Source organism: Passer domesticus, chromosome 6, assembly GCF_036417665.1.
Source record: "Passer domesticus isolate bPasDom1 chromosome 6, bPasDom1.hap1, whole genome shotgun sequence".
NCBI classification, from domain to species: domain Eukaryota; kingdom Metazoa; phylum Chordata; class Aves; order Passeriformes; family Passeridae; genus Passer; species Passer domesticus.
This window is the reverse complement of record NC_087479.1, coordinates 47,335,033-47,349,089: the sequence shown is the minus strand read 5'-3', so window position 1 is coordinate 47,349,089 and position 14,057 is coordinate 47,335,033. Positions and strand designations below refer to the sequence as shown.

The 14,057-nt window shown below is 45.9% G+C and overlaps 2 protein-coding genes across 8 annotated transcripts in view; one reads left to right on the top strand and one right to left on the bottom strand.

The window, feature by feature from the left end:
- The window catches only part of TRPM5 (transient receptor potential cation channel subfamily M member 5), a 36,349-nt gene extending 34,258 nt beyond the window's left edge, over nucleotides 1–2,091 (top strand). The window contains exon 24 of the mRNA XM_064425244.1: nucleotides 959–2,091. Within this exon, the coding sequence (XP_064281314.1) occupies nucleotides 959–1,059 (101 nt within the window). The 3' untranslated portion in view covers nucleotides 1,060–2,091. The remainder of the gene's footprint in view (nucleotides 1–958) is intronic.
- A 1,243-nt stretch (nucleotides 2,092–3,334) lies between these two features.
- On the bottom strand, nucleotides 3,335–7,832 carry TSSC4 (tumor suppressing subtransferable candidate 4). Of its 7 annotated transcripts, none has more exons than XM_064425239.1 (4): nucleotides 7,709–7,832; nucleotides 7,138–7,267; nucleotides 6,242–6,314; nucleotides 3,335–5,185 (listed from the first exon to the last, which is right to left on the bottom strand). In XM_064425239.1, exon 4 carries the CDS (start codon nucleotides 5,095–5,097, stop codon nucleotides 4,051–4,053), a length of 1,047 nt encoding a protein of 348 aa, XP_064281309.1. In that variant the 5' UTR covers nucleotides 5,098–5,185; nucleotides 6,242–6,314; nucleotides 7,138–7,267; nucleotides 7,709–7,832; the 3' UTR covers nucleotides 3,335–4,050. The 7 variants fall into 7 exon arrangements, with proteins under 7 accessions (XP_064281309.1, XP_064281311.1, XP_064281307.1 ...); XM_064425241.1 differs by lacking the exon at nucleotides 7,709–7,832 and adding an exon at nucleotides 7,639–7,705 and having other exon boundaries at nucleotides 7,041–7,267; XM_064425237.1 differs by lacking the exon at nucleotides 7,709–7,832 and adding an exon at nucleotides 7,639–7,705.
- Between the last annotated feature and the right edge of the window lie 6,225 nt (nucleotides 7,833–14,057).

The following is a 14,057-nucleotide window of genomic DNA, read 5'->3' as shown; positions in this document are numbered from 1 at the left end:
GAAAAATAAGATTGGAAAATAATAACCCCATAATGAGATTACTAGAGGTAGCAGGAATATAAACAGGGAACAGAATATTCTTAGTTTAGAATGAAAAATTAACCTTTGGTAAAATACATTTAAAAGCTTTGGGGCAAGGACTGTCACTCAGGGTGAGTTAGAATAATCTCACCCAGTTCAAACACATGAGCAAGTATCTATTTGCAACAGAGGATTGCCTTGGGGGTTTTCTTGAGTCCATGAGATAATCCTACGGAAGCACAACAAAAGCATTTAAAATGCATAGCAATAACCATTATAAATAAAAGTTGAGAAAGTCACCTAGTATTTTTTAATTAACAGAATAAAATTGCCTTTAGAGCTGCACCCATTTCTGTCAGTTAAGAATCGTGTCCTGTGTCCCAGGGCTCCACTGTATGGAGTTTTAATCATTAGAGACAAGAACAAGCTATTTCTCAGCCACTGCAGGATATCCGATACAATAAAGATTTTGGATATCCTTCTTAATGACCTATTTCAATATCAACCTATTGCTACTACACAAAATAGCCTCCAAAACCCATAAACTGAGCATATATATACTACATGGAAAAAAGTAGCTGGAAAACTCAAAGTCACAACATGGCAGGACCTCAGATTCAGGCTAACCTCAAGCATTACTTAATTCTGTCAGAAGTTTATATAACACTTATGTGAGTTGCTTCATTATCAGTATTCCAATAAAAAAACTCCATCCCATAGCAGGCTTCCCAGACATTTTAATACTGTAACAGCATAAAAATCAGAAATTTAAATGGCTGAAAAATAAGCCTGTGTTTATCATTTACTGAGCAAATGCAAAATAATACAATCTACAGTGTCTTGTTTTCAACATTTTAAAGTTTTTTAAGCAATTACTACTATGTGCCCCCTGTCCTGAGGCTTTTAAACAAGTACATGACTTTTCCAATCCTATTAGGTGTGAAGACTGCCAACACAGAAGCACCTTTGCCACAAAGAAGTGAAAGAGAAGAGCATGCAGATCAGTTTGAGACTGACATTGAATACATCGATAATTAAATTTTATTCTACTTCTTCACATTAAACCTTTTGTCCTACTGAACTACTGTAGAAAATCCTAATCTCTTGAAGGCCTAAGGGCAACAAACTCTCTATGCTAAACTCTATCAGTGCTCGACATTCCTAAGGATTTCTTGGTCTTCCTCCTTTAATTTCCTGGGCTTTCTTTCCTGCTGCTCCCATAGTATTCATCCCTTTCTCCAAAGCCATTCCACAAAGAGCATTAAAGCTTTCTCCTCCAGGGTGACTCTACCACCTTATTTTCTAAATACCATTTGTTCTCCAGATACCACACCCTCAATTCACCATCATCACTGCCAAATTCCACACTTCTCTGTTCAAGGGAGTCTCCCTTTGGAAGGACAATCATTTACGCACTTAAAATCAAGCTCCTTCCTTGGCCGAGACATCAAGCTTGTGCAAGCTTGTGAGCTGCTTAGAAAAAGGAAATCAAGAAATAGTTTCTAAGGAAAGGGCCTGAATACTGAAACATTACAAAACATACAGTTCCTGGAGTTCCTATAACTCTCAAACAATTGCACTCACCAGCCTCTCTTCCCACGCTGGCTCCTGTGAGGTGCTCCTTTGCTGGTATTCTCTCTTAAGGACTCCTCTCTCAGCCTCAGAAAGTGGAATCACCTGGTTTTTGTTGGGCCCATGCCCCATCACAGCTGCTGCCAGTTCCCTGCTGGAAAGGAGCCTTTGCCTCCATGCATCACACCACATGGAATACCTCCTCTCCATCTAAGCATCTGATTTCATTTCACTTTTCTTTCTCAAGGGTCAGAGGGAAAAAAAGAAATCACCTAAGAGACTTTAAAGCAAGAATGTGTACCAAGACTTATCCTGCAGTCTAAGAATTTGGGCTGTTTGTAGCTTTTTCCACTACTTAAACTGCCTTACCCATTTTTAGCATACAAAAACTCACTGACTTTATTAGAATTTTGCAAGATATACCACTAAAATATCAATACCATTCTCTAAGGGTAAATTTCTTTGGAATAACATAAACAGCATCAGAAGGGGGAAGTATTGGGCTGTGTCTGACTCTTATACAAATTTCAACTGCATTTCCTCACACATATAATATTGTCTCTATGCAATGTAATTGTGGATTGCACAAAAGATTTCTGTTACCAGAGGTGGGAAAAAAATAAATCTCAGCTGTGACAAAAAGGAGCCTTTTATTAACAGATATTAATCTTGTTATGATGGTTTAATGAAACAGGCATTTGTCCAGTTTATTCAGCTGTGCCCCAGGCTGAGACTCCATTAGCAGCAATGGAATTTTGGTAGTCTTACCTGTTCCTCAGCCTGGGAAAGCAGAACTCATAAACCCAGTAAGTTTGTACAACTGAGCTGCATTTTTTTGTTAAGAAATATCAGATATCTCACAACAAGTATTCCCTGCTCTTGGCAGCAGCTTACACTTTCAGATAGCTACTATTTTAATGTGATCAGCACACTAGTTATCCACTGGATCCCAAAATCTATCCATTGGGATCTGCTGTGTGTGTCCACTCAGATGCAATGGAACAACCAATGTATTTAACAACGACCCACCAAGCAATGTGCATCCAACTGCATACTCATGAGAAAATACATTCTGATCTGCAAACTAAAAGGTGAGTTTAGAAAAATGGAGCACAACTGCTCCTTTTACACCTGTTTTCAGCTTTTTCTGCTAAATGATGCATCAGTTCAAACACAAAGCCCAAGTGATTTGGGCCTCCCAGTTAATTACTGTTAAGATGAACTCCCCCCTAGAGGAAGTCACCCCCTCAAACACCCTTCAGAGTTTGAGCAAGCACAATCTACCAAGAAATATCACAATCTCTTCAAAATTAATCTTTTACTACACAGTTGTAAATACTACTCTTGGGATTGGTTAATTTAGAATACTGACTAAAAAAATGTCAGTTCAAAGTGACCTGAACTAATTTGAGTTTCAAATCATGTAACCTTTCAAAGAATTTAATCTTTCAACCTTATTTATTAAATTTACTACCACTGTGGAAAAAGCCCACTATATTTGACATTCCTTACAATGTGATTCATTGTATGAGATGACTCATCCTGTGAGGGGATTATACACTGCAAAATGATTGCAAATGTTAAAAGTGTGAGGTTTAGAATCTAGAAGACTTGAGGGAGAAGTTAACAAGATGGCAAAGTTAGAGTAACACTTTAAAAGGTTTTCAAGACAGTTTAGAAATCAAATAAAATCTCTGGTAAAACTCCTACAGCTGCATTACTCTGTGGTTCAGACAAGAAATCAAGTTACAACCAAAAGTTTATTGTATCACATAGAAAAAAAATAGTCTCCAATTCTGGTATAAATACCTGATTCCCACAAATACCCCAATCCACATACAGAATCAGTATGGAAGCAGCACCTCCTGGAAAGGACATACAAAGGTGCAGGTCCTCACATCATATAACTGGGCACTGACAAAAACATGTTTTTAAACAAAAAAGTGATACAATGGCAATGACAAAAAGATGTTTTTAAACAAAAAAGTTAAAAGGTTTTCCTTCCTGGGATAGGGCCAGGAGAAATCACATCCAGTGGAAGACTAGGTTTTATTTCCATTGTTTAAAAATCTCTACATAATGAGCTCATCACCTTTTCTCCAGGATTCCACAAGATTTGGGAACAATTCCAAAACTGGGAGTTACTAGGAAGCCCTGAAACCGTTTAGCTAACACTTCTGTGTCTTTGGGTACTTCAGCTCTGGAGTATCACACTTTATTCTACCCTGCCAGGATGCAACTATCCTGTGCCCACAGAATTCTCATAAACAAAAAGTCTGGAGTTTATTTTAGGTAGCTTAATTTCTAACAATACAAAACATTCTTGGTGGCTATGATGCAAACTGTTGGACAAAATGCTATCACGTGGTTTTCAGACCAGAAAGGAAAAAAAAAAAAAAATAGAGGAAAAAAAATGAACACGACAAGTCCTGGGATGTCTCCAATGTACTTCATCCTTCAGGACTCATCCTCCTCCCCTTCATCATCTACTTTAGGTCGGAAATTTTTCCTGCTCTTCTTCTTACTGCAGTGGAATCCAACTGTTCCCAGTGATGGCTCTTCACCTGCACCACTAAGCCTTGCATCAGGTTTATACTCTGTGTTCTGGTCCCCCTCCATCACGCACTCCTCCTCCTCTGCTGCCTTTCCACTGTCACTGTCTAAGTGCCCCAGCTCAACCTTATCTTCTTCCCTCAAGTCATCGGTCTTTTTAAGAGATTTTCCTTTCAGATCTGTCTTCATCTGTTTCTTATCATCCTCCCCTGTTGATGTTTTCTTTTCCAGTCCATCAACACCTCTTTTAGTCGGTTTGGTGAAGACAATCCTCCCAGCTCCACAGCTGGAAGGGTCCTGGTTGAAGGATGGGGTGTAGCTGTCTTGGGTAGCTGAGCTCTGTTGCTCCCCTCTTTTCTTCAAACCACCTAGAAATTCCATGGCCACTGCCCTGTTAGTATTGTCACTGGACTCTGAAACTCCCTCTAGGCTGTATTTGGTCCAGCGCTCTGGGTGTGCCACGTAGTCAGGCACTGCAGGAGAGGTTTTGGGAGCCTGCACTGCTCTGGCTTGCCTTCCCATGTTTTCTGGGACCATGGGAACTTTACCTGGAACTGTGGTCGGAGGCAATGGACGCTTAAACCTCCCATCAACAACATTATCTTCAGGCATCGAGGGCACAGACAGCTTGGCTGCCTCTTCCAGGCAATCAAAAATGCTCTGGCTACGGAGAGAGAACGTAGAACTCATGCCCTTCAGATGGAATGGCTGGACAGGAGATCTGTGACCGCTGTTTGAAGAGTCAGGTGTCTCTCCTGATCTGAAATCCCCTTCATCTACAGAGGGCTCCTCAGGAGATATCGTATCAACTTCTGCTTCACCCGCCAGCCCCAAGTCATCAGAGTCAGAATCGCTGAGTGACACCGTGTCTGAGGGCAGAGCTCCTTCAAAGTCTCTGCCTCCGTCAGCCACTATCCCCAGAAAAGGTTCACCTGCCTCCTGGTCTCCCATCTTCCAGCTGTCACTCCACTGAGGTCTTAGATATAGGCCCAGGAACAACTCCAAGTACACTTTTCCAAATGCCCAGCGAGTTTAGTGCCTAGAATACAAAGGAGCATAAAAACTTAACTGTGAAATGAGAACCAAGAATGAGACCATCACTCTGTGTCATGCAAAGTAATTATAACTGCAATATAACAGTTAGCTGTGCTTTAGGGATTCCCAAGCAATTTTGCTTCAAATGAAAACATTATTTAAGGAATGAATGCACATTAAAAATAAATATTTACACAAGACTGAAATACAAGAATATGAAGTAATTGAAAGTAATGCTACCAAATTTTATCACAGGTTACATCAGGTCCAACTACAAAAGATGAACATAAAGCTCTTGAGTCAATCTGAATCCCCCAAAGCTGTCTTACACATCTACCAGGAGACAGCAATTAATATGCCTCTGCATATTACACCCTGTGCTTATTCTCACTGTAAAAATACACAAAACCACATCCAATTTCTCACTTTTATTTGGCCAGTACAACCCTTATTGCACTAGCACTGTACCTGCTGTCCCAACAGCCATCATGTTCTGCCTATTACAAAGGACACCATCACTGATCCCTATCAGTGACAGAAAACCCACAAAAATATCAGGGCCACTGCTTCAAGTCTGCTTTAACGTGGCATAAAGTACAAGCTCCACTCCTTCCTTTGGCTTTATGCTCTTAAGTCATTACTAGATTCCAGGAACTGGAAAACCAGCCAGCTCAAGAAATCGATCCCATTGGATTAAGAAAACTAATCACACATGCCATGCTCACACATGGAAATGAGGAGAGGCTGCAACCTCAGGCCTGCAAGAGCTGGCCCTTCAGTCAGTAAATGAGTGTCATTTGAAGCCTGACTTCCAGGAGCAGCTGGAATACCTGACAGTGCCACCTGCTTGAAGGGAACCTCGCTGAATTCAGGTGGTTGATGACCAAGCTACCACTTGCTGGGTAACGAAACAGAGCTGGTGCTCACACACATTTTGGCTCAGCTCACGTGACTTATGGAAACAGTTCTAACATATTATTAGAATAAGCTTGACTACCTAATTACAGGCTCTTCTGAAAGGATGCAGTAAACAGACATGGAAAGTCTGTTGGTCACTCACTTTCTCTTGAGACTGAGTCAGCTTCCCCTCCTGAGGGTCAGTTAAAGCCACCAAAGATCTCAGCACTTCCACCCTAGAAAACAAACATTTCCATCACGATACTGGAAATGTAGTTTTAAAAATAATTCTGTCCCCCTGAATCATCCAAAGCTGCAGAACTGCGTTCTATATCTGACACAAACTCCTGGTGGTATAAAAGTCTGTAGATATTATTGAATTTTTGGCAGAGGAACAGCACACAGCTTAATAACGCAGGCACCACTATATTTACCCAGCCTCCACATTCACACTGCCAGCTTTATCCTGTAGAACAGAAGGGAGGTTTCAAAAAAATTCGAGCTGTAATTTGCATGTGCAAAAGACTAAATAACCAGTATTAAATGCAGCTAAGAAGATACAAAAATAATAGTTATGCATTGTAAACATTAAGTGCTGCTAAGTATTAAGACCATGGGTAACACAGATTTGTGTTTTCAAAGAAAGGTCATGTTCAAAGTTAGCAGATTGTTATGAAGCACAAAACACAGAGAATTTTCTGAGGAGTGCTATGTTCCATGTCAAATCTGGCTGTCTTTGACAGAAAGCATCTGATGCCTACTTTTGAAAACACTGTCCTCCATGTAACCCCTACTGGGAAATAATCTTAAAATGACACAGCCTTCTGCTTAGTTTTGCAACACATGAAAAGTAACGACTACAACTCATAAAAGGCCTTGAAGTGCATAATTAAATAAAACAGCTGTTTTCAGATGGTAATAGAGGTGTTCATCAGGGCCATCTCTTGTCTGAGGGCACTTACACAGAAAGGAGAAATTCTGCTCCTAAGGAGATGTTTTAGCCTTAGCAAAGTTAGCGGCCAAACATGCGGGCCCTGTCGGCAGACCAGAGTCACTCACAGGTTTGTTATGGTGACGTGACCACAGCACGACTCGGGAAGGATGACGGCTCTGCGGATGGGAAGGTTCCCAGTGGGCTCCTCCATCCTGGTGTTGCTCAAACAGACTCTGTGCGCCTTCCTGCTGCCTCCTGCGAGGAGAACGGAGACCTCAGCCCCCGCAAACCACGGCCTGCTCTCAGGGCGCAGAGAGCACCGCACCAAAGCCCACACAGTCCCTCGGGACAGGGATCCACAGGCCCCCGCGCCCAGGAACAGGGAAGAGGATCAGGGAAAAGAACATCGGTCGCTGGGCAAGCTCACGGTGCAGCCCCAGCTGCGCTGCCCGTGGGCGCCGGCCCCAGCGCCCTCCGCGGCCCGGGGTGCTGCTGGGTGCGGACCGCCCGCAGCACACGCGGCCCTCGCTGGCCCTGCACCCGGGCACCGCCACCGCCCGGGCACACAGCGCGAACCGCCGGGGAAGGGAGGGGAGGGGGGGAAATGGAAGGGGGAGACCCCGTACCCCGACACCGCACAGCCCCAACACCTTCCAGGCAGCCGCCCGCCGTGCCCGCCGTGCCCGCCTTTCCCACCTCTGCCCCTCCGCCCACAGCCCGCGGCGCGCCGGGACACCGAGTCCCTGCCAGGCTCCACGGAGCGGCCACACGGGCAGCAGGACCACAACTCCCGGCGGGGAGAGCGGCGCGGAAAGGGCCGGCGCCTCCCGGCTCCACCTCCCTCGGGGCTCCTGGGAGTTGTAGGCGGCCGCCTGGCCTCGGCGGAGGACATTTTGCGAGCCGGGGAGCGGGGCGAAGCGGTGCCGAGCGGCGGGACTACAGCTCCCAGGGCGCACCGCAGCGCCGACATTTCGCAGCCTGTGCGGGGCCGTGCTCGGTGCCCGGTGCCCGGCCGTGCTCGGTGCCCGGTGCCCGGTGCCCGGTCGGGGAGCCGCGGTGCCGCCCCGGCCGTGCCCGGCGCCGTGAGGGGCAGGCACGGCACCGCCGCCGCCTTCCGCAGTCTGGAAAAAAAACCCCCATGTCACAGCTTTTGTTCTCATCGGAAAAGCAGGGCTTGGCCGCCGCGAACACATCCGAAGTTTTCTGTTTGTTTTGGTTTTGTTTCTTTTTTTTTTTTTTCTTACGTGTTTATTCTCAAACCAGAAAACCCCAAGTCGCATGAGGCATAAAACCACTATCCATCCAAATAAAAATGTTTCCATTTTCCATCCCAGAAGAACATTTTTTGTGCGTGTGTCAAGAAGCGAGGCTCTGAAAATGTTTTATTGGCACTGGCCAAAGAGGCTCGATTTTTGTTTTTCCCCTTATTTCAGCAAAAAGTTCAAATTTTCAGTGCAAATGCATTTCCCAAGAGGCTCCAATATTCAGCTTGTTTTCCCTATGTTTAGGAAAAGGTTTGCTGTGCCGGGTGGGCTGTGCCAGACAATGCTGTGGCTGCAGAGGCTTCACTGGCTCCCTTCAAGCTGGGCCTCACCGTGACTCACCCGTCATATAAACTGCAGCCACTTCATATGCATCCTCCGTTTTTAAATACATACTTTTGCCTGCTGGAGTGTTGCTAATTACAGTAATTTATGACATGAGGTCTGTGTTCGGAACACACTTGGCAGCAGCGATGAGGTTATTGCAAAATGTCTTCTGTCTAGCTGGAGTCATGCTGTAGTTTTAGAACTGCTCTAGAGGTGTTTCCCCATTTGGTGATCCTGGTTTTTTTTTATGTATACGCATATGGTAGTACGGTCACAGCATCCATCCAGGTGGAGGGAAGAAAGGAAAACATGAATCTTGAAGTAGGTGAGCAGGAATGGAAAGGAGGAGAGCAGTAAACGGGCAAACAAAAGGAAGAGTAAACCTGGGTGAAGGCTGCCAGTGCTGTGTAACACAGTCTGGGGTGTTGGGGAGACAGCAGGAGAGTCTCTGAGCTTAATAAGGAGCAGGCAGAAAATAGGATGTGCAGTAAGCAGTGGCATGTCCCATTTCTGGAAGAGTGGAGACAAACAAGGTACAACAGACTGGTGCAGACAGTGACTTGTTTTGAGCCTTGGTTCTTTGTTAGATGAGGGGCTTAAAGGAGCAGGAGATGGCAACACCACCTCCAGTGTCTCTGTCACCCGTGGATGTGGGTGCCTTCAGGAACAAGCCCCATGTCTTCCTTTCCAGAGGCTACAAGTTCTCACTTTTTGCCTGGATGCTACATGTATTGATGACTAAGGAACCTGACTATACCCTTTTCCTCCTTCCTGTTTTTTTATTCATGAAATTAGCTTAGCTGGTTAGAGCATGGTGCCAATGAAACCCAAGGCTGTGTGTTTGATCACCATACCGGCCATTTACTTGGACTTGATGGTCCTGGTGGATCCCTTCCAGCTCAGCCTATTCTGTGACAGAATCTGTGATATTTAGTATCACACGCAGCGGAGAACTGAGGCTGAGCTGCTCATTCTCTGGTGGCTGAGGACAAGGCAGCTTGCAGCAGTGGAAATGCTGGTGTGTTGGGACTTTCGCTATTGCTTGGCGACAGCTGAAATAAAAATAATGAGTCAGAGTCTGAAGACCGACAGATGGGAAAGTGTTTTCCCCTTGCTGGCTGGAGCTGAGTGGCTTGAAGAGGGGCTGGAAGGTGGAACTGGGCTGCAGGACAGGCCATCATCCAAATGAGCGTGCTGTGTCCAGCGTGCAGGCTCCAAGGGGCTGTTTGTGGGGATGGCTCCATGTGTCTGCAGGAAGCCAGCACGTCCCTGTGTGTGGGGGTGGCATGTGAAAGTGCACAGCAGCCTCAGCCCCATCACTGGCGCCTCCTGCTCCTTTCCTGCAAATAAATCTGTCTTTTGGCCCCATCCAGTAGCTGTTTCCACTGCTCCCTGGCAGGCTCCTGCTGCTGCTCCTGCCCTTGGAGCCTGGGGTAGGTGCCTGAGGCGGGGACCACTGGTCCTCCTTCTCATGGCTACAGGAAAGCAGCAGGCCATTCTCCAGCAGGCACCCAGATCCTGAAAGCCATACAGAGCAATAAGATGCATTTTTCAACATCTCCTGCATCTGGAATGGATGTGGAGGTTACTCAGACGTGGCCGCATGCAGCTCTTGAGGAGAGGTGGGGTGAGAAAGGAGTCATGCAGAAAGGATGATAAGCAAAAAGGAAAAGTGGAGTCATGACCACCACAGCCTTCTCTGCTGGGAGAACACAGTCACACCAAGCCAGACTGGTACAGCCTGAAGGAAACAAATGAGTTGTCCTCTCCCATTTGCCAGAATGAAATCTTACAAATGGCCTTGAAATCCCTTGTGGGGTGGGTTTTCAGAATTCAGTGCTTGATACCACCTCCCTTCTACATTGAGCTTTGCTTACCTGTTTTACTGTGTACTTTCATTTGTTCCTGCAAGCAGATTAGATTTATTCCAGTGCTGTTTACCCATGTTGGTGCTATTTTCCCCTAAGGTAACTACATGAAATTAGTTCCTGTGGAGTGACTTTTAATGCAGGCAGGCTATGAAGGTCTTTATCAACTCTATTCTTCACAATAACAATGTTACTGCCAGCCTATAGAGGACCTGCAGGGAGACACCACAACTCCTTTTTTTTTTGTTAGAGACATTGCATGTGTGGGAGGGAAGTCCTTTATGAGCAAAATTAATACTCTCTGCAATTACTGCAGTTGTTTAAAAGAAACAAAAACAGTTGGGGGCGTCTGTTCATTTTGATTTAACTACAGAATATTTGCACCAAGAAAACCCTTCTTCCAATCTTGCTGCTTTTTCCTTTTTGCTATCCCTGCCCCTAAGTGCTTGGTACTAAAAAAAATGCAAAACGAAAGGCTGAAGAATTCACTGGAACCAGCTGAGTGGCCTTGAAGTTAACATTAACAAAAAACACCACAGAACCCTAAAACTCCCCAGATCTCTTGTTCCAACAAGTCCTGTGGGAGCACCATCAACCAACACTGAGCCTTGCATTAACAGCATGAATCCTTGCTGGAGGAAATCTCAGCAGTTTGCTTGCAGCCAGCAGGCAGGGTGTTGTGTGCATGCCATCTCTCCTGGCCCAACACCAACACCTCTCAGTACTCAGCAAAGCTGTGTTCTGGCATGAGGGAATGCCCTAGCAAAGCAGGGCCAAGAAACACTTTTTAAAAAAAAAAAAAAAAGTACAAGGAGCGATTAAACTGTAATTAGAAGTGCTACTTGCAACCATTGGCACTTGAGCTGGGTCACCTAAATCCAGTGAGAAACACCAGGCAGTCCACAGCAGCTGCAAAGTTGATGTACCCTCTAATGTGTCTGCAAGTGTGAAAACAACGTGGCTTTCTGTTCTGCAGGAGTTTTAGCACCTGGGAGGTGTTTTCCGTTTGCTCCAGGTCCCTGAGCACTGAAGTGAAAGCATCAGGCCTCCAGAAGTCAGCTCAAGAGGTCGCATGGAACAGCATTTCTGCATCCCATTGCTAGGTTATGCCCTGTGCAAGGCAAGGTGATGCTCCCCAGGCTGAAACTGAGGAGTGGTCAGGAAAAATATGCAGCCTCTATCGAGTTCAGGTGCACAGCGTGGTACTTACAGGACTTGGGGTTCCCAGCATGTGTCTATCACTTACTCAAGAGCTGGTCGGGTAGGTAATTGTTTCCCTCTCCCCTTCAGCACCCAGTGGTGGCAGACGTTTCCTCTCTGGGGGCTGTAATTCCACTGCAGCCACAGTTTCCACCCCGACAGTGAATGAGATTGTTGAAATAGTCACCTTTTTTCCTCCCCTAACTGGAAGGGCCGTGCTGTCATGCCCAGCAAAGGAAACAGTGGTTCAGAGCAGGAATATGAGCACATCCTTCATCTCTGAGCCCGGCAAGCGGAGCTGGCAGGCAGAGGAGACAGCAGCCCTCCAGCAGTGAGGGTGCTTTCCTGAGCAGAAACCTCCACCATCCACAGCTCTGCCTGTTGGGAGAGCTGGCTGGATTTATTCCCTCCTGAGAGAATATTGCAACTCTTGGTTACAGCTTTGACACCTCTGATTAGGAAAAGGCATAAGCAATTTATGCATGTTAATCATAGATGTCTTAGTATGAGACAATTAGGCTCATTGCTGCTTAGAAAACAAACAGCCCAGAAGAAGCTTACGAAACAGAGATTGCCAAAGCAAAAAATACCTCCAAAATGTCTCATTAGAAACACTCTACGAGGTTTTAAAAAGAAAAAAGTAAACCAGTTTGGGAGGGAGGAGGAAAAGAATTTCCACTGGAAAAAATCCTGGCATGCTCCAGTTTAGAAAAACTCATGCTTGTATTTTTAATTCCTGAAAAATCTTGTTTCACAAGAAAAAAAAAAAAGTCACATTCCTAGGCAGCGGAATTCCACATTAATGTCTCCAGTGACTTTCCAGGTCCTTCAGACCTCTGGAGAAAAATGGTAAAGAGAAGTGTAAGCCAGGGTTGTCTGTGCAATATGAGCACAAACAAGCTGCAAGCACTGCATCCACCCTTTCCCTCATACTCAGTTATCCCCATGGCCTCACATGCTCTGACATGGCAGGACTGCTGTTTTCCATGGATAACCCATATCTCCACACAACCTTGAAGAGGCCTGTTTTACCCAGCCCTCTGCCAGTATCACATTCAGCTCATCTGTTTCAAGCACATCAGTGTTCATGCTCAGACCTGAAGTGCAAACAAAGGGGACTGCATTTAGCTGGGGAAGGTTTAAGATCCCAGCTATAATTCCAGGCTGAGGTCCCAAGGCACACACCCTGGATGCCAAATACATGTTGTCCTTTGCCAGTTAGTCTCCACTATTGTTTCTCCCTCTCAAAGACCAGCCTGGGTCTGACAGTGACTCACATCAGCTTAATCCTAGCTCCAGAGGCTGGAATAATTTTATCCCCATCTGGAGCAACAACGCAGTGTCACAATCCAAACGTTTTAAGGCATGAAGCAAAGAGCATCACGTTCATGGGAAACCACCTAGAGGGTCAGCTGAGGACGGTCTTCCCTGCAGCCCAAATTTTGCTTGAATACAAGAATGAGACATGCCTGTTCCCTTGGAAGACGTGGCAGAAATCAGTACACGATGGAAGGAAACAAGATCTGACAACACATCATTAAAAATCCACTAACAAGGGGGGATTGCTTTGTTTCTTTTTTTTGTTTATTGTTTCTAAATATCACTATTTTTTTGTTTCCAGAAGTCATTATGTCCGACTCCATTAACATTCAGGTAAACAAGTGAAAGAACAATAGATGGGCATGATCTCGCAGCACAGGCACAGCCGCTGGGAGCAGGGCTTGCCTTTCTTGCAGCAGCTCAACATTGTGCTCCCTCCTTGCCCTCCCTCATCCCGCACCCCCTCCCTCTCTGTACCAGCACGGGCCATGGCTGGCAGCCACTGCAGGACATTCCTGCTTCAAACACAGTGCAAAGTCCAGGATAGGACAGAGGAAGGCAGGCAATTGAGGGATCACAGCACCTGGCTGCCCACCTCGCTCTCAGCCAGGCTTGCTCCGATGGTGTGGAGGGGCAGGTGGGAGCAGCAGTGGTGGCATTACCAGACCATCCACAGAAAGCAGACCGGCCCAGTCCCTATCCAGATGGCAGCACAGGGCATTTTGGGCCATTTTTGGTCACTTTAGGAGGAGCCCCTCAAGTGTGTGCAGGACTACCACCACACCCCTCTCCACCCTGTGCCAAATTTCAGCAATTTTTGCAATTCCCATTAGCTCTCCTACAGCTGTGCCCCCCTTCCCTTGGGGAGGGGCACAACTGCAGCAGACACTGCTTCAGGCAAGCAACCTTTTTGCCTTCCCTCAGCACCAGTCCAGATGCATACTCAGCCTGCCTGCAGGCCCCCCTCCCAGAGGCTGTAAAAATCCCATGCTGTCAAAGCCTGGTTCACAAAGCATCCTGGTGTTAAGGTTAACTGGTTGTAAAATTGCAGCAGTTCATCACACTATG

Excerpts from the sequence above, each read along its gene's own strand:
- TSSC4 (XM_064425239.1), bottom strand. The coding sequence starts at position 5,097 with ATGGGAGACCAGGAGGCAGGTGAACCTTTTCTGGGGATAGTGGCTGAC.